The sequence below is a fragment of the Pituophis catenifer genome, unplaced genomic scaffold, assembly GCF_029215685.1.
Source record: "Pituophis catenifer annectens isolate HBS135680 unplaced genomic scaffold, rPitCat1.0.hap2 SCAF_2, whole genome shotgun sequence".
In the NCBI taxonomy this organism is placed as follows: domain Eukaryota; kingdom Metazoa; phylum Chordata; class Lepidosauria; order Squamata; family Colubridae; genus Pituophis; species Pituophis catenifer.
In genome coordinates this window covers 273,448,053-273,473,722 of record NW_027256882.1, presented here as the reverse complement: position 1 = coordinate 273,473,722, position 25,670 = coordinate 273,448,053, and the positions used below count along the sequence as shown (strand labels likewise).

General features: G+C 39.3%; 1 protein-coding gene across 1 annotated transcript in view; it reads right to left on the bottom strand.

The window, feature by feature from the left end:
* Window positions 1-25,670, bottom strand: part of OXCT1 (3-oxoacid CoA-transferase 1) — a 67,351-nt gene that overhangs the window by 8,528 nt on the left and 33,153 nt on the right. The window contains exons 8-14 of the mRNA XM_070938894.1: window positions 24,163-24,270; window positions 16,652-16,766; window positions 16,450-16,544; window positions 16,156-16,204; window positions 14,379-14,451; window positions 13,651-13,726; window positions 3,398-3,487 (exon numbers count right to left, since the gene is read on the bottom strand). Of these exons, the coding sequence (XP_070794995.1) occupies window positions 3,398-3,487; window positions 13,651-13,726; window positions 14,379-14,451; window positions 16,156-16,204; window positions 16,450-16,544; window positions 16,652-16,766; window positions 24,163-24,270 (606 nt within the window). The remainder of the gene's footprint in view (window positions 1-3,397; window positions 3,488-13,650; window positions 13,727-14,378; window positions 14,452-16,155; window positions 16,205-16,449; window positions 16,545-16,651; window positions 16,767-24,162; window positions 24,271-25,670) is intronic.

The window sequence follows — 25,670 nt, the reverse complement described above, 5'->3', positions numbered from 1 at the left end:
ATGACACCTGTAACAGCAAGGCGGCCTACTAGGCCCAAAATGGGGCGAGGAGGGCCGCACGTGCATGCGCAGGGGAAGCGTGAGGGAGATTATGTACCCATGCTCGGGGGGACGCATTGCATTATGGGTGCCGGCACGCGTGCGTGCTGTCATGCGCGCTTTCAGCACACGACGACAAAAAGGTTAGCCATCACAGGTCTAGGCTCATTTTTGGCATAAATTGGGGCTTGCTCACAGAATGTTTTGTAAAATCTGACTACTTTAATCCGTGCATTTCCTGTCCTCGTTCCTGCTAATTTCCACTGTGTCATTCATACGTTTTAATAAATTAAATTCAGTTTTCTATAGCCTGGCCTTTTCCAGCTATACTAGGGTGCACATACAACACATCAGAACCATGCTATGCTGGAAAAGGCCAACCTTCTTCCTTCTATGCTATCATGTCCATACATTCAGGAGCTTACCAAGGCTATCTTGAGAATATGGAGTAGAATGAACCCTAGATCAGGCCAATTAAGGGGAGCCTTTCTTTTATGTCATCCCATTTGAGAACGCAACTTCCCAGTAATTGAACATTGGGCTCACAAGTTAACTCTTCCATAACAACTGCAATTTCAGGCATCAAAAACTCTGAGGACTTGGAAAGCACCAGCAGTGTTTTAAAGTTAGTTAGCAACTTTGCCACTCCTCTTAAGTCTTTAGTTGGCCATTAACAGATGATAGATCAACAGTTTTTTTTTCTTTCAAACTAATCTGTAACTATGGCAGCACACTTTCCAGGGTTCTGATATACTTCTCTTTCATAGCCCAGACCTTGGTTCTGACTCTTTTACTGAATGCCCAAATTTAGCAGGTACCTCATTGTCCTAAAGCATATCAGCAATATTTCTCTTTGAAGAATCATCAAAACTTGCATCATAAGATTCATGTTAATTATCTGGCCTATATTATGTCATCCCACATGTTACTGAAACATTCTGAGGCTTGATGCTTAGATGTGCATTACAAAAAGACCCTGGTTTTTTGAAATAATCACATAACCATAGCTCCAGGTTATAACAAGAACACTGAATATTTTACTTTTCTAGTACTATTTTACTACTCAGATAAGTAAGCTATATTTCATACTTTTGTCATATGAAATACATAAGGTTTCTGTTTAATACAATGATATGACTACATTATATTCCTCTACCATGGAACAGGCATCTTGGGTACTATTTTTCACTTCATTCAAATAATATAAATAGATCTGCGAAGTTCCATGAAAGTGTTGGTACTGTAAACAAGTAGATTTACTACCAGTACATAATCAATGACTTCCAGATTTAACTTCATCTTCCACCATGAAATTCTGAATGACAAATCTATCTAGAAGTACTTCAAAGCTGGAATTCGTTTTCATACAGCAGAACAAAATAGTTATTACATTACATACGATTGCATTAATAGGTGGAAGATTCTCAAGTATTATATGTATCGTATTTTTCAGACTATAAGACACACCTTAGTTTTTGGGGAGGAAAATAAGAAAAAAGCTGATTGCAGGTGGATCGGCCTCCCGGAATATCCCCAATCAGCTATTATCAGAGTTGAATTTTAGCAACAGGTTCCTTGGTTGTGAGCTCTGTGCCTTGCTTTTTTTTTTTTTTGCTTGTTTTTCTGCCTCTGAAACTTCCGAAACTCTGTTTCAGGAAAAACTTTTTTTCCTGCCTCTGAAAGCCTCAGAAACAGAGCTTCAGAAAAAAAGCCTCTGAAGCTCTGTTTGGGGGCTTCTTTTCTGAAGCTTTGTTTCTGATGCTTTTTTCAGACTCTGAAATCTCCGTTAGCGAGGCTGGGCAGGGCTACATTCGGAGTATAAGACACACCCAGGCTTTACCCTCTTTTTGGGGGGAAAAAGGTGTGTCTTATATACTGAAAAATACGGTACTTATATACAGTATTTATATTATGTACTTACAGTACACTATATGTGTCTATAAATAGCATTTATATTATGCTATCATTACAGAGCCAACTTTATCTTACATCAAGGCAGAGGTGGTATTCAGCCGGTTCATGTGAACTGGTAGTGGCGACCTGCTAGTGGTCTTGCCCACCCACCCAGGGGCAATCCCGTCCTATATCACTGTATTTTTGACATCACACACATGTGCAGACGGTGTGCGTGAGTGAATTGCCGTGTTTCGTGATGCCACATGCGTGCGCGAATTCGCGCGCGCTCACATTTCCAGTGCCAGTTGCTACAGTATATGAATCCCATCTCTGCATCAAGGTCATATTGGAACATTTTTGCCCACAAAAGGGTAGCAGTAGTCCAGGGATCAAATCTTTCCCTGTAACTTCTTCCAGTTTGAGTAGTTTGTTGCCTTTTCGGCGTGTTTCTTTCCCTCAGTTCTGCTTCTCAATTGGTATTATTATTCAACTTTATTTAAACTGATCCCAGCAAGCATGTGGTTTATACCATGAACGTGATGTGATTATATCATGTAAATAGTCAGATGTTAATAGCGATTGATATTGTATTAAATTTAAAATGAGAAAAAGAAACGATGCCTTCTAATTGTGAACACTTTAATCTGTTCCCTGGTTGCCTGAAAAAAAAGGTTTCATACTTTTACTAGTAACTGCTCAGCTATAAGTGAGCTTAGTTAATAGTTCTCCACTTCTGCTTTCCAATCCAATTGCTCATTTGGATTAAGTATTCTAAGAAGCAACTTGAAAATACTTTGCAAGTTTTAATCAGTGATCATTGTATAGAATTTTGCAGTAATGCTAAGTCTGCTTTATAGCTGTGTATATCAGCGCTTTTTTAATTTAAACTCTTTGAAACATTCTTTGTTATGTGTTATGTGTTTGTTAGTAGGATTCACTGGGTTAGGAATTTTTCTTTTCTTTTAATGTCTTTCACTGTGAGTTGTCTTGGGTTGTGGGGGGTGCACGAAGGGAGGCTCAGCCAATCTCATTGTACACATGTTGTACTCTGACAATAAAGGTTTGAACTGAATTGAACTGAACTGAATTGACATTCTTTGTTATGTCCTTTTCTTTTCTTTTTACTACAGAAAACAATTACTCCATTCGAATTCATTCTAATGTATAAAGGGATGTCCACAGAGTGTAGTTAAAAAGTCAAGAAGATATCTACCATAGTATAACCAAAACTCTAGGTTTGTTTTTATGTCAAAAGGCACCCAGAATTGCCTTGAACCACAAGATTAATGGCATATACTGTAACATATATAAATAAACAAATAAATATGCAAAGGTCAAATTAAAGATGATGGTCATGACCATGCAACCACAGTTCTTGTACATACATTGACACAAAAGATGAAGTTTCCTCTCCATGATTGCAAACAGAATTTTGACAACACACAATTTCACTCTATTTTACCTTTGCTGAGTGTTCCATAGTCACTACTACTTTAGTTCTTGAGCTGGACACCAAATCCATGGCACCACCCATTCCTTTCACCATCTTTCCCTAGAAAAGAAAGAAAGAAAGAAAAGAAAGAAAGAAAGAAAGAAAGAAAGAAAGAAAGAAAGAAAGAAAGAAAGAAAGAAAGAAAGAAAGAAAGAAAGAAAGAAAGAAAGAGAAAGAGAAAGAGAGAAAGAAAGAGAAAGAGAAAAAGAGGGAGGGAATTAAAATACAAGTATCTCAAAAGTTTTTGTTTTTTAAGGTTAATTCCTGCAAACATTAACAGTGCTCCCTTTGTCTCAATCCATCTTCCATTACCAAGGGAAGGGAAATGGATCACTAATAAGACACATTTCAATATGAAAAAGTAAGGTCAATATGCAAATGACAAACTTTCTATTATCTTAAAGCAGATATAATTTCACATTTGAGATGCATAATCCAAGATTTGCTTGTTTGCTTGAAGGCTCAGGGTAGCTGCCAATTTATAGCAGCAGTATGGCTCAGAAATGTCATTGATTTTAAATAAAAAGAGACAAGTTCATATTAATCCTGTTTGTTGCTGATTTGGAGAACATAGGCATTTCACTTTAAACTGATTGTATTCTATTGCTTTTTTGTTATGCTTATGTTTTATTGATGGATTTCAGGTTTTTGTTGTATTATGATGCTAGCATCATCCCAACATATTCTACGTATAATCAATTTTCTCCTTTATTCCTGAGTTCTATCCTGTGGATGCTTAAAATCAATTCTGGGTGTTCAAATGTAAGGGGTAGGAAAGGGAATATGGCGGGGGGGGGGGGATTTGCTGATTAAGAGAGAGAGGAAGAGTGAAAGAACACTTTTCAGCGTGTACCAGTACTCAAAAGGTGTTAAGCAAGATTTATTTATATTTGCCTTCCCAGGAAGGAAATCAAAATAACTGTTATAAAAAAAAGGCCTTGGCAATATGTTATTTTTGCAAGCCTAGAAACCATTAATCAAGCATTAGCCCTCTTTTAAGGAGGCTGAAAGAAAGTATGTTCCAAACAGAAAATTCTCTGTAAAATTTGAAGAATGTCAATAACCAATGGGCAAGTTCTGTAGCTTGAGCTAAAAAAGGAATTGGAAATAGCAACTTCGTTAACGTTAGTGTTCTTTCAAAGCATTACAAAGTCAAATACCGAGAGATTAGAATAATCTTTGAGGGTGGCTTTAAAAAGCAAACAGATCAAAAGGTTCAAAACCATGTAAGGCAAGAATGGTAATAAAGTTTTTTGCCAAGGAAAAGCAGTTCTCAAAAGCAAGTATTTCATAACAGTCATTTTCCGAACCAGAAGACCAAATAAAAGTAAGAAGTGACATTTCCACATATTCACACATTCTCTAAAGAATGTTTGCCATACTTATTATTTTGGGTTCACTGACTAATAGCCTCAGAGTATCTGTCGTTGGTTTGGTAGTTTACTTACGTTGCTGCACTATATCTTCATCATCACTCTTTGTTATTAATATTGATAAGTCTATCATAGGAAGATGTCATCTATCACTTTGTCACTCTTCCACCTCTAAATATTTTGCTCTTAAAGTAGGATGTTTAATAGCATGAGGCTAGTCCAGGGGTAAAATCCAGCAGGTTCTGACAGGTTCTGGAGAATCGGTAGCGGAAATTTTGAGCAGTTTGGAGAACCAGTAGTGGAAATTTTGAGTAGTTAGGAGAACCGGCAAATACTACCTCTAGCTGGCTCCAGAGTGGGGAGGGAATGGGGATGTTGCAGTATACTTCCCCTGCCATGCCCACCAAGCCACACCACGCCCACAGAACTGGTAGTAAAAAAAAATTGGATTTCACCACTGGGCTAGTCTAACTTTACCAAATGTAATTCCCATCACCCCGGGAAGCTAGAGGAATGGAGAGGAGCAGGGATGTGTTCTTGGAGACACCACTCCAGCAGCCATCTTGGATGTTCACAGCATGAACTCAAAATTCTGAATCTGTCCAACAACTCCAAACTTTTAGTTAGATGGACTGGACTTCAGTACGATAGACCCCTTTCTATTAATTAATTATCATACTATAGATAGTCCTCAACTTGCCACTTGTTCAAAGTTACGACGAACCATCCCAAAATGTACTTACAACTTGGTTTTGAAATTCTGCATCTTGGACACTTGGCAACTGGCCTGTATTTATGATTGTTTGCCATGATCCCATGATCATGATGTATGTTTTTGCCTAAAACCAGCATTTACTTCTGGTTTGGGACACAAACACTCCATAGTGAACAATGAGTTTGCTTAATGACCAAGACATGTGCTTAACAACCTCAGGAAAAATGGTCATAATAGTGGGTTGGTCACATGGATGATCTGCTTTATGACCATCATGACTTACGACAGTAATGGGCAATAAAGATCACCATTATGGTCTTTAGTTGAGGACTACCTCTATTCATAACAGCCAAAGCAATACTTTACCTAATGTTACACAGCTAAGAAAATGTTTACATAAACATTATGGAAATGAAATCCATGTGCAAAGGTGTAATACTAAAAGAGATTAAAGAGACTGAATGACTTCAGGCAAAGAAAGTTCTGCAACCTGCAAAGTTATGGGGGGAAAGTGCTCTGTGACACTTTTCTAAAGTTTCTGACATCCAGTAAGACCTAGAAGAGTCAGCATGCCCTGGAACCAATGTGTTAAAAGAATTTTATCTGTAGGTTCTCAGTGGCAGCTCTCTGTGGAGAAAGGCATTTTTCCCCCAAAGCCCATATGGCCCTTTCTCTGCTGCTTTTCAGAAGAACCACAAAGACATAACTTTCCCAGCAGGCCTAGAGCAGAATGATCTGGAATCCTGCTCAGTTACTTTTTTTATGTATTGTTGGTGTGACACTTCTACTGCTTTATACATCTTTAACTTATGTATGCTGCCTATAGCTATATCAGTGATCGAGGTGGCTAATAATTTTATTAAATGAACAAACTACTAGAGAAAGAGATGAGAATAACAACAGGTACAAGAAAAAGACAGCTGCAGTAGCTACATGAACCCTACAGAAGCAACGTGCATTCCAGGAGATGTAGTAATTTCCAGGGTTGGATTGATTCCTAGAATCACCAAGGCTGGTCTTAGAATATGATATAAACAGCTCCTAGTCAAATAAGTCATTTAAAAAGAAGTCAGCGCACCTGAATGGACACAGCCTAATTATCCATGCTTCAAGAAAAAATTGTTTATGTACAGTATATGGCCACCCATCTTAATCAAATAACTCTTGAGTGACTATCAAGAATAAAAACAGAAATACATATCACAAAACTAATTGAAAGAACAGAGAGACATCAGGCACACACACACAAAAAAAGAAACTCTTCAACCATCGCATGGCAAAAACACATAGCAGACTCCACACCTCCTTGCCAGGGATGGGTTTCAAAAATTTTAGCAAGGGTTCTCTGCCCGGTTGCTGGGTGGGCGTGGCCATGGTGGGCGTGGCCTAGTCAGTCTCTTGCGTTTGCCCTCCCTGGCCTCCGGAGGCTTTCCTCAAGCCTCCAGGAGGGTGAAAACGGCCTCCCCAGGCTCCGGAAGCCTTTTCCTGAACTTCCAGTAGGCCCGTTTTTCACCGTCCCTGAACCTCCGTGCACGCCCTGCATTTACCTGCATCCAAAACAGGCTGCGTGGTGACTCCTGGGAGGGGAGGGGTGGGCGGGGCCAGCCAGGAGTGGGATTTGAAGTGGAATCCAAATTGCACAGAATCTTAGCTAGAGGTTCTCCTGAACCCCTGCTTACCCCCTGCAGCCCATCCCTGCTCCTTGCCCTTAAGATTGAGGGAAGAATCAGGGATTTTAAGGCCTTCAGTGTTGGGATTATCTGAACCTCAGGAAAGAGGCTGTTCCACAGGGCAGGTGCTGTGAAAGGAAGGCCTGTCCCCTTGGTCCCAAGAGATGACCACATTTAACAAAAGGGACCTAGCACTTGTTCATCCTGTCCACTCTGATGGTGTGGGTGCAAATCACCAGAGAGACTTGGTCCCTCAAGTATCCTGGCCCTGTGTGCTGTACAATTCAGCACCTTGAATTGCTCTTAGAACCTTATTAGAAGTGAGTGCAAGTCACGTAACAGTGGTGTTTCAGGGAGATACTGTAATGTGGGTGCACCAGTGGTGGGTTGCCCCCGGTTCTCACCGGTTCTATAGAACCAGTAGTAAAACCAGTGGGAGGCTCCGCCCACCGACCCCAACATCATGAGAATGCTCCTGCGCATGCACAGAAGAGCGTGCACGCGAGCAAAGCGAGGCCCCATTGAGAACCGGTAGTAAAGGTAAGTAGAACCCACCCCTGGGGTGCACCCAAAACTTTCCACACCAATACATTCCGGAGAAGTTGCAGTTTCCAAATGCTCTTCAGGACAACCCAATGTAGACTGCACTGCAATAGGTTATGGGAAGTGATTAAGGCATGAGTGACTATGAGCCTCCCAATCCAGGAAAGGGTACATCTGGCTCACAAAATGGATTTGTTGCAAAAGAACTCCTTGGCCACAGCTGCCACTTGCTTACTGAGCTGTGAATCCGAGAAGATGCCCAGACCGTGAAACAATTTGGTCTGAGGAGCTATACCCTATCCAGAAATAATGGAAGTTCTCCAGAGCCAGAAGCCCTAAAACCCAGAGTTACCCAGTCCTTTATCCATCAAAGTGATGACAAGCCAGGGGCCCATGAAAGATGTAACCTGTGGAATATATGAACCTTCCATCTGCAACATCTAGTTTGTGTTCGGCCTTCTTTTCTCCATCCTGTCTACATTTCCTTTTAATTGGCTATTCAAATATGTGACTATGTAAGGAGGATGAATAAGTTGGTAAGAAAATAATATTTATCATTATTTTGTTTTAACAAGAAGCTTATTCTATACCATCTGTTTCATTTATGCTTCTGGCTTGATTTTACAAGTTTATCAATATAGATCATGTGAAAAGATGGCAAACATAAATGCACAGTCTCAAATCTTTCTTTAATTCACTTTTAATGTAACATTTAGACTAATAACTTTCAAGCAGATGCTCCCAGTAGTAGTTGCAACTCACTTGTGCCTTAAGCATGGTGGGAAACTACTGTTGAAGGGAAGTAATAAATATTAATAAACCCTAATTACACTATTATGCACATGGAACACAACTTAAAATGAACAAATATTTTTACAATGCCATCTGACATGCCAATGAAGAAGCAAATATCACTGACAAGGCCTCTGTATCCACAGAGATGGAAGAACTCACATTTATCCAAAATGGAAAAGTGGCTGGTTAAATTAATGGAGTTGGCAGAGATGGAAAAATTGACTGCTTTGATTTTATAGTATAGGGCCATGATGGTGAACCGATGGCACACATGCCAGAGGTGGCACGCAACGTCCTCTCTGAGGGCACGTGAGGTATCGCCCCAGTTCAGCTCTGCCACACATGCATGCATGCCTCCCGCCGGCCAGCTGGTCTTTGGGTCTTTGCCACACATGCGCAGGGGGGAGTGCACGCATGCAGAGGGTTACACACGCATGCACAGGGGGCATGCAGGGATGCGTGGGGGCATGTGGGGGCCACATGTGCATGCGTGGGGGGCATGTGGGGGCGTGCATGCATGCCTGGGGGGCAGGGGTGTGCCACAGGCATGCACGCATGCGTTTGGGAGGGGCATGGGGAAGGCCAAGCAGGCACTGCATTTTTGGGGTTTGGGTGCACGCATGCTTTGGGCATTCGGTCCGGAAAAGGTTAGCCATCATTGGTTTAGATAGACCTGTAAACAAGTCTCAATAGACTTATTTACTGGGCCCTGTCCAACAAAACGAAATTTATATTAGAGAAAAGCAAGGTCTTACACTTAGGCAAGAAAAACCAAAAGTACAAGTACAGATTAGATGAAACCTGGCTCAATAGTAATAACTGTGAGAGGGATCTTGGAGTCCTAGTGGACAACCATCTAAACAGGAATCAACAGTGTGCTGCAGCAGCCAAAAAAGCTAATACAATATTAGGCTGTATTAACAGAGGATAGAATCAAGATCCTGCAAAGTAATAGTACCACTTTATAAAACCCTAGTAAGACCACACTTATAATACTGCATTGAGTTTTGGCCATCCCAATACAAAAAAGATGCTGAGATTTTGGAAAGAGTTCAGAGAAGAGCAATAAAAATGATTAGGGGCCTAGAAGCTATAACATATGAAGAACGATTGCAGGAACTGGGTATACCTAGTCTAGTGAAAAGAAGAACCAGGAGTGACATGATAGCAGTCTTTCAATACTTGAAGGGTTGCCACAAGGAAGAGGGGACAACTTATTCACCAAAGCACCTGAAGGCAAGACAAGAAGCAATGGCTGGAAACTAATCAAGGAGAGAAGCAACCTAGAACTAAGGAGAAAATTCCTAAGAGTGAGAACAATCAACCAATGGAACAAATTGCCTTTGGAAGTTGTGGGTGCCCCATCAGTGGAGGCTTTTAAGAAGAGACTGGAAAGCCATTTGTCAGAAATAGTATAGATCTCCTGCATTAGCAGGGGGTTGGACTAGATGACCTCCAAGGTCCCTTGCAATACTGCTACTGTTAGATCTCAAGGAAAGCACAGAGGGCCTAAATCATAAGGCAGCTTTATTCTTCCCTTGGCAAGCCTTGAGGGTGAGACTGTCTATTTTTTCTCTGAATTGCTAAGCTGATGTCGGATGAGGATACATGAAAAGGCTTCACTGCCAATAGTGAAATATCACACATTGCTGGCTCACAGCAAGAAATTTATTGAATCTTAACTCCAGCCTTCCACAGTAATAAAAGAGAATTCTTGCAAGAAGAAAACCTCCAAGTGGATTTTTAAAGTTTATTTCTCCTCACCTCTCTTTATAATGAATCTGTTTAGCTCTGAAAATTGATTAAATTTTTCCTGTCATTTAAAATTTGAACCTGGCAATGAATAGCTGAATGCCAGCCTGGAAGAAATCAATGAGGTATGGAAATAGGTAAGATACAGAACAAGGAATAAAATGTGCTTTAATTGATAAACAAAGCATTCAAATCAATGCACTTTTTTTTTTTTTTTGCTTTTTAAAATGAGAAAATATATCAGAGCTTTGTCCTAAGAAGCCCTCAAGTGTAAGAAATGCTTCATAGTTATGACTACTGTATAATAAAATTATAAAAGGGTAACAAGAAGTTTTGCTGAAAGCAATTATGTTTCCTGGGTATATGGGTTAGTCAGCTTAAGTGAAGAGATACAGAATCATTTCTTTTTTTTGATTGTAACAGATTATAGCAATGTTGTAGACATAATTTATCTTGATTTCAGCAGATTATTTAAGTAAAAACTTCAATACTTATTGTTTAGTAAACTAGTTAAATGTGGGCTAGATTGCATGGCAATTAAATGACTTCATAGCTGGTGTCAACCCTGAAACTGGCCTGACGAAGCCATTTTGTCCGCTTCAGTGTTGCCACACTGGAGCTGAGGGTCAGGGAGGAGGAAGGTCTGAGATAGAGGGATTTTTGTAGCCAAAGCAAAATACTTTCTCTTGGGAACCAAGGACATTCTTATACCTGATTGGAGGAAGGCAGAGTGATGTCGGACTGCACAGTGATTGGATTATGCAACTGTTTGTTTTGAGAAAGTGGAAAATCTTTTACTTTTAATATGGTGAAAACCATGAGAGTTCTCAGAGTCGGTTTTCACCAGATATGTGCCAATATGATATTTCCAATAAAAGTAATCTTTGAAAAATTCAATTGCCTCGTCTTGCTTGCAATGGATTTATTACTTGGAACCCTGACAGTTGGCTTGAAAAGCATACCTAAAAAGAGTATTCATCAATGGTTCCTGATCAAATTATTGTATTATCAAACGGGATAATACAAGAATTAATCCTTGGTCCTGTAATATTTTCATTAATGATTTACATCTAGAAAAGATGGGAATGTTGATTAAATCTGCAAATGAAACAAACATAGATATGTGACAGATGTAGAAGCTAAACACTTTCCGCATCCTACCATATGATTTTCCAGGTAGACAAGCTGTTCCTAGAGGTTGTAAACTCAATCTGAAAAAATAATTATGAAAAACCAGCTTGCAGACACATGCACAAAGAGAGAGCCTCTCAGGAAAAGAGGGGAGAAGAAGCTGAAATGGGATAAGGAGCTAACAAGGAAAGTATCTGAGGATTATGAGTGGCAAACTAAATTGGATTTAAGCAGTTGGATTTAGACAAATTATGTTGGTTTGGAGGCTACTGCAAGATTCTTGGATTCCAGGGAAGACCAAGGAGCCATTGAAGAGTTTCTGGGTTAAGGAAGATCATCAAAGGTAGAGGAGAACCAGATTTTTAGAATCAGTCTCTCCTGTGCAGGATTCTCAGGGGGAGTAGAGCATCTGAAGAGAAAAATATCCATGTGCTGATAGCCACAAGAGATTGCCAGCTAAATTTTTTCTGAAACTCTTAATTAACCCTATGAAGATTAGCTATAGCTGCATACATAGTTATAGAAGTTTTATTATTGGAGCAGTGAAATAGTTGAGCTCTGAATGCTATTGCAATAAAACTATATTACAAGTTGCTGCATTCCAACCTTTCATCTAAAATCTTTTGCAGGCAAGTGAATAAGGAAAAGGGAGATCTATTTATATCTCTGCTTAAGCTTGTCATTTAGTTAACATTTTCAGGATTGGCCTTGCATCGCTGGAATAGAAACCAATGCTTTCTATCAACAAATAATGAAAATAACTGAACTGGTTCACTACTGTAGATTTAACAGTAACAGAGTTGGAAGGGACCTTGGAGGTCATCTAGTCCAACCCCCTGCTCACACCTATACCAGGGATTTGAACCGCCGAACTGCCGACCATTCTGATCAACAAGCTCAGCGTCTTAGCCGCTGAGCCACCTAGCCAGGCATTTGTGTGGGTTATTAGATGGGTTATTGTGTGCTGTAGTTTTATCAGTTTGGTCTTCCGAACCACAACATTCCCCTCCATTACAGGTAGTTTAAAACCCCGGAAGACAGAAATAACATCTACAATTATCTTGAAAAGTATGCTAAGTAACAGAATGAAGTTTAACAAGAGAGAAGCGTGAAGATCTTCAGTTCATTTGGTAACAGAACCTATGAAAAAGATCTTAGAATAATAGTGGATTACAAACTGAATATGTGTAATTCTGTGTAATTCTCTATTATTCTGTATTATGAATTCTGTAATATGGAAGCAAAAAATAATTTGTTTAGACCGCATCAACAGAAATATAACTTTCAAATCACACAAAAAAATTATTATTCCTCTTTATTCTTAGTTCCTTAGTCAGACACACACACACACACACACACACACACACACACACACACACACAAGTACTCTGTCTATTCAAGGCAACATCTTCTAAGATGATGGATAGAGAAACTGGAACAAATTTAAAGAAGAGCAAGAAGGAAGACTGAGGGATTAGATATTAAGTCCTATGAAGATGGATTGAAGAAACTGGGTATATTAAGCCTTGAGAAAAGATTATTGAGGTATAATAAAATAGCATTGTTCAAAAATCTGAATGGATATTACAAAGAAGGTCAAAATCTGTTCTTTCCTCCATAGAAAAAATGGATTTAAATTACAGAATCAATCGAATTCTGACTGAATGTTATAAAAACCTTTCTAACCACAAGATCAGTTCAGCAGGGATCTAACTAGCCCCTTTTCACTTTTGGCTCTACTCTGTGATTCAAACATCTTGGAACCATGATAGAATTCTCATCCCACAAAATCTGGAATCATTGGTTCCTCAGCCTGAAACTAAACAACAGGTTTCAAAATTTCATTTTATGTTTATATGATATAGCTGAGTGATCAATTGATAATGTAATTAGGAACTACACTTAACACTGAGGAGACCCTAGTGGGAGGGGCAATAACCCAAAACAGGTTGAACCAAGATTTTCCTTTTCTTTTTCATTAGACATATTAGATTAGATTTCGTTAGAATTAGATTTCTAAAGGAAATCTTCAGTTACAAAAGACAAGTATAATATTGTGATCCCTTCTGAGCAAATTGGGAGATGACTATAACATTTATTTGAGCATGCATTCACAAGTTATATTCTCCTTTTTCTGGCACTTTTTTGAAACACAGATGTTAAGAAAGCATCTTTAGTAAAGATATATAGCAGCACTTCAAATTATTCTAAGCAATAAGATAATATAAAATTAAGTCTACTTACAGGAATCATCCAGTTGGCTAAATCACCAGTTTTAGATACCTGCATTGCCCCAAGCATTGTTAGATCAACATGTCCCCTGTTAAAATAGCAAAGCACAACATCAGTGCACAGCTAGAAGAACAATTACACACAGAATTCTGGCACACTAGTTACTTTAATCCTCAAGATGTTGAAAAATTAAATAGCAGTGAGATTAAAGAATTGCTAGTTTAAATGTTTTGAATAAACATAAGACTGAAGTTCCTAAGACATTTATAGAAGACTATGTCTGTCTGAACTAAATAATAGGTTGAAATGTGGCATTAATTATTTGAATAAATCACAATTGGCTGGGACTCTAAACCATGATTCATAAGCCATAATGATTGGGTTAATGCTAAGCCCAAAACCAATCAACCAGTACCACTGGTAGCTTGGTACCAGAGACTTTGATCAGCAGATGTTATAAACAAATGTTAACATCTAATAAATAATAAAGTAACTTTCGTGCATACCATATTTAGTTATGAAAACATCTCAGTTCATAAAATAGAAGGATTTATATAAAGAGTTATTTTGACAATTCTTAAAGCTGCTTGAGTTGCTAATATAGCTCAAATATCTATCAACTGCATGACTGTTTTGATGGGTAAGTATGAAGTCCCTTTGGGATGGTTAAATAATAAGTTCAGCTACCAGCTGGGGCAATACCTTGGACAGTTAGTGAAATTAAGATGATCATTACATACCCTCGAATCATTGCAAAAGATTCATCACTAGAGAAGTATGAAGCACCTGGCAATACAGTGACTGTTTCTTTACCTGGAAAAAAAAAATTGGGCATAAAACCAGAGAACTTTCCAGAGTGGTACTGGAAATTTATTCTGCCAACTTCATGTATTATGATTCTTAATAAGTACAGTAAGAAAACACATTCCCTCTGCATTAAATATAAACTTTCTTGAAGTACCTCACTGTTTTAAAAAAAATGGTTACTGAATTCAAAAAATTCCCAAAGGCGCTTTTTCAAGAGGCAACTGGACTTTCTAGTTTTTTCTTTTGAAGATGTTTCGCTTCTCATTCAAGAAGTTTCTTTAGGATATTGGGAATGGAAGAAAAAAAGAAAAAACAAGAAAGTCCAGTTGCCTCTTGAAAAAGCACCTTTGGGACAACCATTACCTAGATGACTGAGAGTCTCTACAGACTGTATTCAGTAAGGCAGAAAAGTGTACAGAGAAGTTCATGGTACCTATTCTAGTGTTTGAGAAAAAAAATAAATACAAAGTGAGAAACCATGTACACTTTCAAGTACTTCACATCTGCCCCAAAGAGAGTGCTAAACTCGATTAAAAAAAATGCAATGTATCAAGCAACTATTTTAAATTTGATACTGTTTGAAGGTATTGTAAATGTCCAGGCATCCATAGATCCTGTGCTGCTGACCATTCCTTTATGAAATGCAGAAATGAAGCCAATGACTCAAGAAAAGTTACATGGTTCATCTTTAAACACAGATATTTTAAAATACTGTACAGAAACTGAAGTTGAAAAGAGCTGAAGGACTGTAGTTGAATGTACTAAATAATGAAGTCAGAAAGTTTGGGTTAAAGTCCTTTTTCAAAAATTAGGCTTGGACAAAGCCCATGAGGCAGCTACTTCAATGGACAAGCAGGGAGGTATAAACTACAACTGAGAGGATCCAAGAATACTAAGAAAAGGAAAAGCTGTGTGAGAATAGTTTCAGAACTATTGACCCTCATGAATCAGTCAGGGACCCTGATGAAAAATCTCCAGGAAATGGCACTGCCCAGTTCAGCCAGCTCCATTGGAACCAAGTAACTCCCATGAGGTGCTTTGTTTACTTCTGAAAGGGCAGAATTATCTCCTAAGAAGAAACTTAGAGAGAAAAATACCCAGGTACTGAGTAATAATTATAGTATTTTATCAGGATGGAGATGTGCAGTACTAAATTGGGAGAGGAGGAAGAATGGTATTTGTGATGTTTTCACTTTCTCACTTGGTGACTAAAGCTAAGAATTACTAGAGTTACTCTGATGTGAGTAACTAAAGTGACTGGCTACAAAAAAAAACATGTCAGATACATGTAGTCTACATCCTCCTAGCTTTGTGCGAATCCTGAATGTCTTGGTTCCCAAACACGCAAAACTTGTTATTTTAATATAACAGAAGAGGAAGTTTTTTTTAAATACTTAGTTGGAATTTAATCTTACTATCTATATTTAAGTGGCAATAATATTAAGTTTAGCTTTGCCATGGCTGCTAATCTGCAAAAATTTGCTTTCTGGTATAGGGCACTCTACTAAAAGACCCAAGTAAATCTTTGGCTCAGAAAAAATAGCGTGGCCCTATGCTAAAGCTACTTCATCTTCTACATCTCTACATCTGGAACATTTGCTTTCTGGTCCTCCCCATGTATTCTATCTGGAGTCAGACAATAGGTTGCACTAATCTTTCTGAATGAAAAAGCAAGATAGAAATGTAAGTAACAGAAAGGGGAAAAGTTACCTGCATTGATGAGGTCAGGGTCAACTTCATTTTCAGATGGATAGGGTCCCTAATTCAACAACAACAACAACAAATATTGAATCTTTGTTCTAACCATATATTCAATGAACTCATCCATAAGTATTAACCTCCCCAGCCATATTTACAGCAGTCTTCAACAAACTGGACTACAGCTGAACTACAGGTCCTATTTCACACAAGGGGTGATAGGAACTGTAGTCCTATTTATCTGGAAGGCCTTGGCTGGAGTAGGCTAGTGGATGGGTTTCTGTATTATCTCTGTTCTCTCCTTACCAAACCAAGGACGCCATTTTCACTCTGCAGATGCACAGTTATATCCGGACTGATGAAGTTGCTTGCAAGTAGGGGAATGCCGATACCCAAGTTAGCTTTAGTTAATTAAGTTAAGGTTTCATTCAACTTTTATCTACATTGCTTGTTCCATTGTGCCTTCAGAAACAAGGAAGCAAAGAACTTTCACCATGCTAAAGGATACCATACATGCCATCTGCAAATTCAAGAGCGGCCCGCCGGATAATCCTTTCTCTTACATTATCACCGCTTTTCTTCTGTTTGCTCGGAGAGTCCTCAGCTTTGCGAAGTGATAATCTCTAAGGAAAAAAAAAGGAGAGCAAGAAATTGGTGTTTCTTCCATGTGACATCTGGAACAAGCAAATGTCTTAAAGAGGTCTTAAATAAAGAGATGCTCCTTTACACTGAGGTACTTTAAAATAGTAAGAAATAGTATTAGGTGGGCCTGGACTATATATAGCAATTTTCTCTGAGTTGAGAGATGTACTTGGTTTTTGAATAAAGTCTTGGGATCTGTATGCCAAAAATATCAAGTGAAAAAGGGTCAAAAGCTTACTTTCATTTTTATATGCTCAAAGGTGGAAGGACTTATAAATATCTACAATGGTAGAATGGATGGTGAAGCTGGTGGAATTAGCAGAGATGGTGAAATCGATCAAAGATTTTGGCAAATTTTATTTTTACTTGGAAACCATTATTGGACTTTTTGAGAGAAACTGAAGGAAATGAAAAGCTGATTTTGGAATTTCATTCAGAAATAATTCTTTTCCTATTTTTATTTTTATTTTTCTTTCTGTTTTTTTACTTTTATTGCTTTCTGAGCCATTTTCTTTTTCTAATTTTCTATTTGTTTATCTTTTAACTTCATATCTTTTTGGAAATCTAATAAGTTATTAAAAATGCTTACTTTGATTTTTTTTTAAAATGTGCATTTAATTAAAATTAATAATAGGCAATATTTTTGCACAAAAGGGACAGAATGGAAGAAAAGTTGCGCTGAATGTTGAATGTAGTAGAGAGGATCTGGATTGAACTAAGTGGAGGAACAAATGCAGACAATGCCATTATTCATGTCTATTATCATCATGCAACCAAGGAGATGATGCATATCATGCATTCTTAACAGCGGAGGCATAATAGTAGACTTTAATTAATTAAACATGTTAGGAGACAAGACCTCTTGCTTTTTACTTTATAGAGTATATAATATGTTCTCTCTATATAGTATATATATTACATCAGGGGTGTCAAACTCAATTTTATTGAGGTCCGCATCAGGGTTGTGTTTGACCTTGGGGGGCCGGGGTGGCGTGGCCAGGGTGGGTGTGGCCAGTTCAATGTCACTCGTGTCAGAGTGCATAACCCAGGTGTGAAATGCTTCCAGATCAGACCAGATCATCCAATCTGGTAGCGATTTTTCCTTGTGATTCAGCGATCCGGTAGCAATCGCCACTTGGGTGTCATTATCTTCTGCACATGCACAGGTTTTGTGCATGCACAGAAGGTGTGCACGCACGGTGCATGCGCTTCTGAACCGGTAAGGAAGGTAAATAGATTTCACCCCAGCATAACCCTAACCCTCTACCCTTTCATCTATGCTATAATATTTAGAAAGGAAAAAAGAAAACAACCCTAAAACATAGCCCAAACAAAATAAATCACACACACATATGCACACACACGCACACATTTAAAATCCACGTATGGTAAATTCATAATTTTTCTCAGGTTTCAAATTTTTGCTACATGGTTCAGCCTGAAAGGAAAACCTCTGAATTTTACTTCTCTTCCTGATATAATTTCTGGGCATGAGTACCTGACTGTAAGTTAATTTGATTCCCGGGAATTGCCTGGACACGTCCCCTGCAGCTCTCTTTGTAACATTTTTAAGATGTGATTTGCCTTCTTAGAGTTCAGAGAATGACTGGCCTATGGTCACTCAACTGGCTTCATACTTCATTCTGACTTTATTGGAAGTGATTGGGTGCTCTTGCAGAATTTGTTAATTAATTTTCAATATCCCCAGAAGGTTGTATGGGAGCTGCATGCACCCCTGGGCCTTTAGACAGTAAGTTTCTGGTTTATGGTACGACCTGTATCAGTAGTACAGTCAGCTGTACACTAAGGATATTTCCAGAGGGTCTTATCCTGATTACACCATTGTAGTACACAGAAATTCAGACTTAGTCAAGGAATGGGTGCCTAGGCTGCTCTCTAGCCTACGACTGTTCAGGTGGGAGGGCTTGTTTTCTAATTGATAGAAGTCAATAGTCAATAGATTGATTGATTAGTTAGATTAGGGGTGATTTCATACAAATGAAATATCAAGGGTAAATCATTCTTATGAGCCGCAGTGGCGCAGTTAGAGTGCAGTACTGCAGGCTACTTCTGCTGACTGCCGGCTATTTGGCAGTTCAAATCTCACCAGGCTCAAGGTTGACTCAGCCTTCCATCCTTCCAAGGTCGGTAAAATGAGGACCCAAATTGTTGGGGGCAACATACTGACTGCAGTATGTAAAACTGCTTAGGGCTGTAAAGCACTGTGAAGCGGTATATAAGTCTAAGTGCTTTCCCTATTCTAAGATCAAAGAACAAAGCAGGCAAGTTTAATATCACTGCTGAGCTCAACAGTATTTACAGTACTCACATTTGTTTTCCACTCTCCTCCCTTGAGTCCGAGTGGTGAACATCAAGCAATAAAAACAGAAGCTGACACTAATAATAAAAGCTCAAAATTATCTGTTAGTGTGTATTCTTTTCTGCTTTCCATAGTCACTGCTGTGTTATGGATTTAGTACCAATTTGGGACAACTAAGACACAACACTATATGTTATTAAAAGGCAACACTCTGTTCCAAGAACTGACAAATCCATGAACTATGATTATTTCCTATAGGATGTGTTGAAAGGGGGTGGGGGTACGTATAAAAAAATCCATATCCAGTAAAGCTACTTTGTGCAATTTAATTTAGAACATCTGGAGAATATTATAAATCAATGAAGGTAAGTAAATAAAATGGGAGGAGGAGAAACCTTCACCCTTCCCTATGTCAACTCATGGCCTGGCTACTGTTGTGCACTCTACATGGGGCTGCCCTTGAAAACCATCAGGAAACTTCAATTGGTCCAGAAGGCAGTAGCACAATTCAAGGTGCTTGAATAAAGCCCAACATGGCAAAGAGCCTTGTTATTTGAAGACTGCCTGTCCCCCATAGCATCTGCTTGACTGATTTGATCTGATCGGGGTGGACGCTCCAATTCCTTTAATTAAACCATGCCATCTATTGGGATCACGGAAGGGTGCTTTGTCTATAGCAGCACTACTACATGAGGTTCCCCTGAAGATCTGGATGGGGTCTCTGCTGTTGTTCAGAAGAGCAGCGAAGACTTAGTCCTTCATCCAAGCCCTTTGGCAAGGGAGAATGAGGCTCTTCGCTTCATTCCATCTGGTCTGTCACACTTGCCAGCTTTTATTGTTTTTATTGCAATTTCTTTATTTGATTGTTGCAGGCTGCCCCCAAATCATTGGGAGTTGGGTGACATGCAAGTTTAATAAATAATAATAATAATCCAGTAATGCTCCACAATATCAGTCCTTTCTCATCAACTGTTCCATCATTTTTTCAAGATGAAATGCCAGTGTTTGAAGTGAGTATGTGATTTGCAAGGGGCACGCAAAATGAATAATTCCTAAGAATTATCCAAATGTAGACTCTACTTCTCTCCTCCCCTCAACAAGCTTTTTCTAAGCAATCCAAGCCTATTCACACAGACAATAGAGCAAACATAAAACCTTTTTCAACTTCTGCATCAAGACAGGGCTGGTGCAGGGCCTCGTCTCCTTTTACTCTTTATTAAATATTACTCTTTAAGTCTAGTACAAGTCTAGAACATATGTTAAAGAGTAATATTTGCAATGGCAGCTCAGAAAGGAAATACAATACATGTACAAAGAACAACACACATCCTCGTTCTCCAAAATGAATGCCAAGTAATATTTGTTATGGCTCAACACAAGCCCTGCAATGAACTACTTTGAGACAGAAGAGATGTCAGTCCTACAAAGTAGAGCAGATGAAGAAACAGACATTACGTATGCCTAAAACTAGTTGTGAAGTTTCCGAAAGATGCCCTAATTAATTCATGAGCCATGAGCCAAACTTCAAAAGAAATACAGTCATTTATTAGGAGCACCATTTCGGCAATATTCGGATGCAGTTAGAACTAATCCTACGTAGATTTACGTTCCCCTATGACCCTGTCTATCCCCTCCTTCCTGGCCATGTCATAAATCACATTCTCCAATTAACCACTTTGGCTGGCTGTGAAATCCAACACCCTCCTTCTGATTGCAGTAAGAAAGCATGTATGGAATATCGCTTCAGTTAGGGAAATCAATCAGCTCTATCAGTTCACCCTCCCTCCTGCTCATGGCAACTTGAAAGCTTTGAAAGTTGACACTAGTCTTATTAGAATGGGTATAGTAAGAGAATCTTTGCAAGTCTGAATGTGTTTCCCTCCTCCTTCTTTTATGTTCTTGTGTCTGCATTTTCAGAAATCTCTATCTATGTATAGACTTAAGCAGGGGTGGGTTCCACTTACCTTTACTACCGGTTCGCAACGGGAGCACACGTGCACACCCACGCTTCTGCGCATGTGCAGATCGTCCATGATGAGGTCTGGGCAGGTGGGTGGAGCCTCCCGCCGCCATTATTATCGGTTTGCAAGAACCAGACCGAACCGGGAGCAACCCACCACTGGACTTAAGCCACGTTTATCTTATTTGCTTTGGTAATAGATATCCCTCTCTCTATCAATGCCATCCACTAAGTTCTTTACATAGGGTAAGAAATCTTCCAGCCTCAGGGCGGAGATCAACTCAGGAATGAATCAAATATTAGTTGGATGTTTGATACCATTATTATTTATTATTACTATTATTAACAGTATTACTGAAAGTGCTAGGACAGGGGTCTGCAACCTTAAACACTCAAAGAACCATTTGGATCCATTTCCCACAGAAAAGAAAACACCGGGAGCCACAAAACCTTTCCCATGCCTGACTATTTCTTGAGCGGCTACAAAACTAGCACATGTAGTTGAATTAAAAGTTCTGTTTTCTTCGGAAAGTTTTCTTTTTTTGGATTTATTCATGTTTGGCCTACCAGGGTTGAAAAGCTCGGTAAATTGCATGCTGGCTGGTGTCACACATTGGCAGTTGTGATGCATATCTTGAGTGACAGGGAGCCGCAGCAGAGGGGTGAAAGAGCCACATGCAGCTCCAGAGCCACAGGTTGCTGACCCCTGTGCTAGGACAACCAAACAGGAGAATTGTGCAATGTATTTTGCAACAAACAACATCTGCACAGATGTTTGTCTACATGAGGTCCCAAGAAGGATGTCACAAACTTTGAGCAATCCTCAACTTAAAGTGATTTATATTGACAAGGTAACCTAGAGCCAAATAATCAAAATAAGCAAAATAATCCTCATTGATTATTGCAAGGACTTACAGAATACAAGCCAAGGATTGTTTTAAAAGTAATAATAATAATTTTTGGACTGCTGCTGATTGGTTTTTTAAAAAAATAATCTGTTGTCCTGGTGGAATAAATCAGTGCTTTATTCAAGACAGATGGTTTTATTTGGCAGAATGAATTTTCAACAGGGGTTGCAAAAGGGGAAATGAAGTTTTATCATCTCCACAGTTGCAAGAACAGTGTATGCGAGAGACCTGAATATTCCTATATGCATTATGCAGAGCTGTGGATCAATGGCCAGGCTGCTACTGTGAGGTCCAGGGACACGGCTTCTGGTCTAAATCTGCAGCTTGTTATCTTGGCCTCTGCTTCTTATTTGAAATTTGAACATCAAGAGCATAAATATCTTAACACAGTTATTGGGAGGGGGGAAATGGGATAAAGAGAATTTAGGCATTTCTTTGGCTATTTTACTCACACAACTGCAATTGGGCCAAATATATGACTGCAATTATTCCTCCTTTAATAAGATAAAGGCTATCTTTCTTTGCCAGGCTCCCTAGTTAAATCTGCTTTATACCAGAATCCTCACCCTGCAGGCAGTGGAAAACTGTATTACGTCCAATATAATTTCTATCTGAAAATGCAATCAGGACCTTATAGATGGATGCTATTTTTATAGAGCCTTTCCGCAGTCCCTGTTCCCCTCAACACCCCACAACTCGGTAAACAGGGAAGCTTGAAGCTTCATTGTCTGTTTACCAAGAAAGATCCCTAGGAGGATGAAAAAAAATAAGTAAACCCAATTCAACCCCAGCTGCAACTGTGATCCAGGCTATATAAAACATTTCAAAACAAGAGGACAAAAAGGAGGAGGAGTCACAAGGGTGAAAGAAAACAGACCCGAAGAAAAGAAAAGGTGAAGGGCAGTTGAAGATGCAGCTGAATAATAAGATGGCAAATCGACACAGAGACCTTTTGACTGAATGTGAAGAAATAAAGAAACTGCAGGGACTTGCTCAGACAGTTACCAGGAGTCAACATTGACGCAAAGGTGAAGGCTAAATAAATAAAATAAAATAAGAGAGAGACAGAGAAACAGAGAGAGAGAGAGAGAGAGAGAGAGAGAGAGAGAGAGAGAGAGAGAGAAAGGAGAAGGAGGAGGAGAGGGAGAGAGGGAGGAAGGGAGGGAGGGAGGGAGGGAGGGAGGGAGGAAGGAAGGAAGGAAGGAAGGAAGGAAGGAAGGAAGGAAGGAAGGAAGGAAGGAAGGAAGAAAAGCAATATTAGAAAACTAGGTTCAAACTGGGAATGTGAAGAGCTGTTTTTCGCAGAATTAAAATGTTTTTTGGCATTTTTGTGGATGTGTGACTTTGAGTCAATATTGATTCCTGGTGATTGCTTGGACAAGTCTCTGCAGTTTTCTTAGCAAGATTTTTCAGAAGTGGGTTGCTGTTGTCTCTTTCCTAGGACGGAGAGAGAACGACTAGCTCAAGTTTACCCAGCTGGTTTCATACCTAAAGCAGGACTAGAACTCCCAGTCTCTCAGTTTCTAACTTGGTATCCCAACTGTTACACCATACTGGCTCTCATTTTTGGCACTACCAAATATAAAAAGAGAGAGCAAAACTGTTTCGGCTGTCATCCCATGGATCTCTTCCTTTTGTAAGCTTCTCTTAAGAAAAAGGGGGGAAAAAACAGTGCCAGAGACACATCTGCTATGAACCAATCATTTGACTGCAACTGCAACAAGTAAGATTACAACAACAGATGATGCTTCTATTTATGGTCTAATTTCCTTCACAGAACTCAAGACAGTATACATAGAATTCAGAGCAATCTGAAAGTGGGGTCCCCTTAATATCAGCAAATTGATGTATCACATACCCTAAGATACAACCCCAGATCAAAGTTATTCCTTAGGAGTGATGGCCCCCCCGTAAGGGAATCAAAGATTACCATCGTTCTATAAGGAAATGACTTTTTAAGTTATCTACTGTCTCACACATGATTTTGTATAAAGCATAGATCAGATTTGCCTGTGCTGAATGTCTGGAGGTGAGAGGCATAGGAGATTACCTGTCTCTGGAGACTCAGCACATGAAACTGTTCCTCGATTCTCGCTATAATCCCCACATCCAAACTAACATTGCCAGTGGAAACATTTTGCAAGCACACCCATAGCCACAGACCAGTTCCAAACCCACCTAGGAGTTACCTCAATTCTTTTTTCATACTTGTCCCCTTTGATGAGACGATGGACGTAGATTTTGGGGACATGGATATCTTCGGGGTGAAATGACCCTACATCAACAATTTCTTCTACCTGGAATGATAGGAAAATAGGAAACATAAAGACAGACTTTAGTGCAGTATACCACATGATTTCGACAAGAATAAGGAGAGTGCAGTTTTCCCTTATTTAGCCCTCTCTTTCAGATGTGCTAGTACTACAATGCCCAGAAATATTAGCACACACAGTCCAAAGCTGTGCTTGCAATGAATTATGGGAGTTGTCATCCCAATACATCAAAAGACAGTAATTTGAGGACGATTTGTTCAGAGAATGGAAGGGAAGGGAAGGGAAGGGAAGGGAAGGGAAGGGAAGGGAAGGGAAGGGAAGGGAAGGGAAGGGAAGGGAAGGGAAGAGAAGAGAAGAGAAGAGAAGAGAAGAGAAGAGAAGAGAAGAGAAGAGAAGAGAAGAGAAGAGAAGAGAAGAGAAGAGAAGAGAAGAGAAGAGAAGAGAAGAGAAGAGTTGGAAGGGACCTTGGAGGTCTTCTAGTCCAACCCCCTGCTTAGGCAGGAAATCTTATACATTTTAGACAAGTGGTTATCCAATCTCTTCTTAAAAACTTCCAGTGGTAGAGCATTCACAACTTCTGGAGGCAAGTTGTTCCACTGATTAATTGTTCTGTCAGGAAATTTCTCCTTAGTTCTAAGTTGCTTCTTTCCTTGATTAGTTTCCACCCATTGTTTCTTGTCCTGCCCTCAGGTGTTTTGGAGAATAGCTTGACTCCCTCTTCTTTGTGGCAGCCCCTGAGATACTGGAACACTGCTATCATGTCCCCCCTAGTCCTTCTTTTCACTGCTCCACACATGGGATGAAACTGGGAATGAATCCGAGCGATTTTGTCCTCAAGTGTTGAACAAATTCCTCTGCACGGCCTTGAAAATGATCACTTAACCTCCCCCCCCCCCTTTGTCCCAGGAGTGCATGGGTGATCCAGAACAGGGCCACCGGGCGACACTAGAATAGAACTCATGAAAGTAAGAAGTCTTACAGTTTCAAAATATCATTTAAGCACATGCCAATGAATTACTGCCTAAATTACTGCAGTACCCAATACTAATTACTTGCTATGGCCCATTTACCGCTAAGATCTCTACCATTTATTCCTAATAAACATATGGATGCAAATGGTTGCATATGGCCTCAGATGAGAAGAGGTAGAGAAACAAATCATAGTGAAGATCAGTGAAAAAAACAAATGTGCAGTTATCAATTTGACAGACACAAAACCCCAAATACTATTTTTTCCATTCTGCCTTTACCCACTAGTGACCACTGCACAACAGAAAACCAAAGCAGAAGTCAATGAATGTTATTATTCTCGAAAATCATCAATTCATAATTCACAAGTCGTTCATATAACAACACCTTTCAGGTCTGAAAAAGAAAACGTAATTAAATAAAATGAGATAAAAACCAGATAATTCTTTACCACA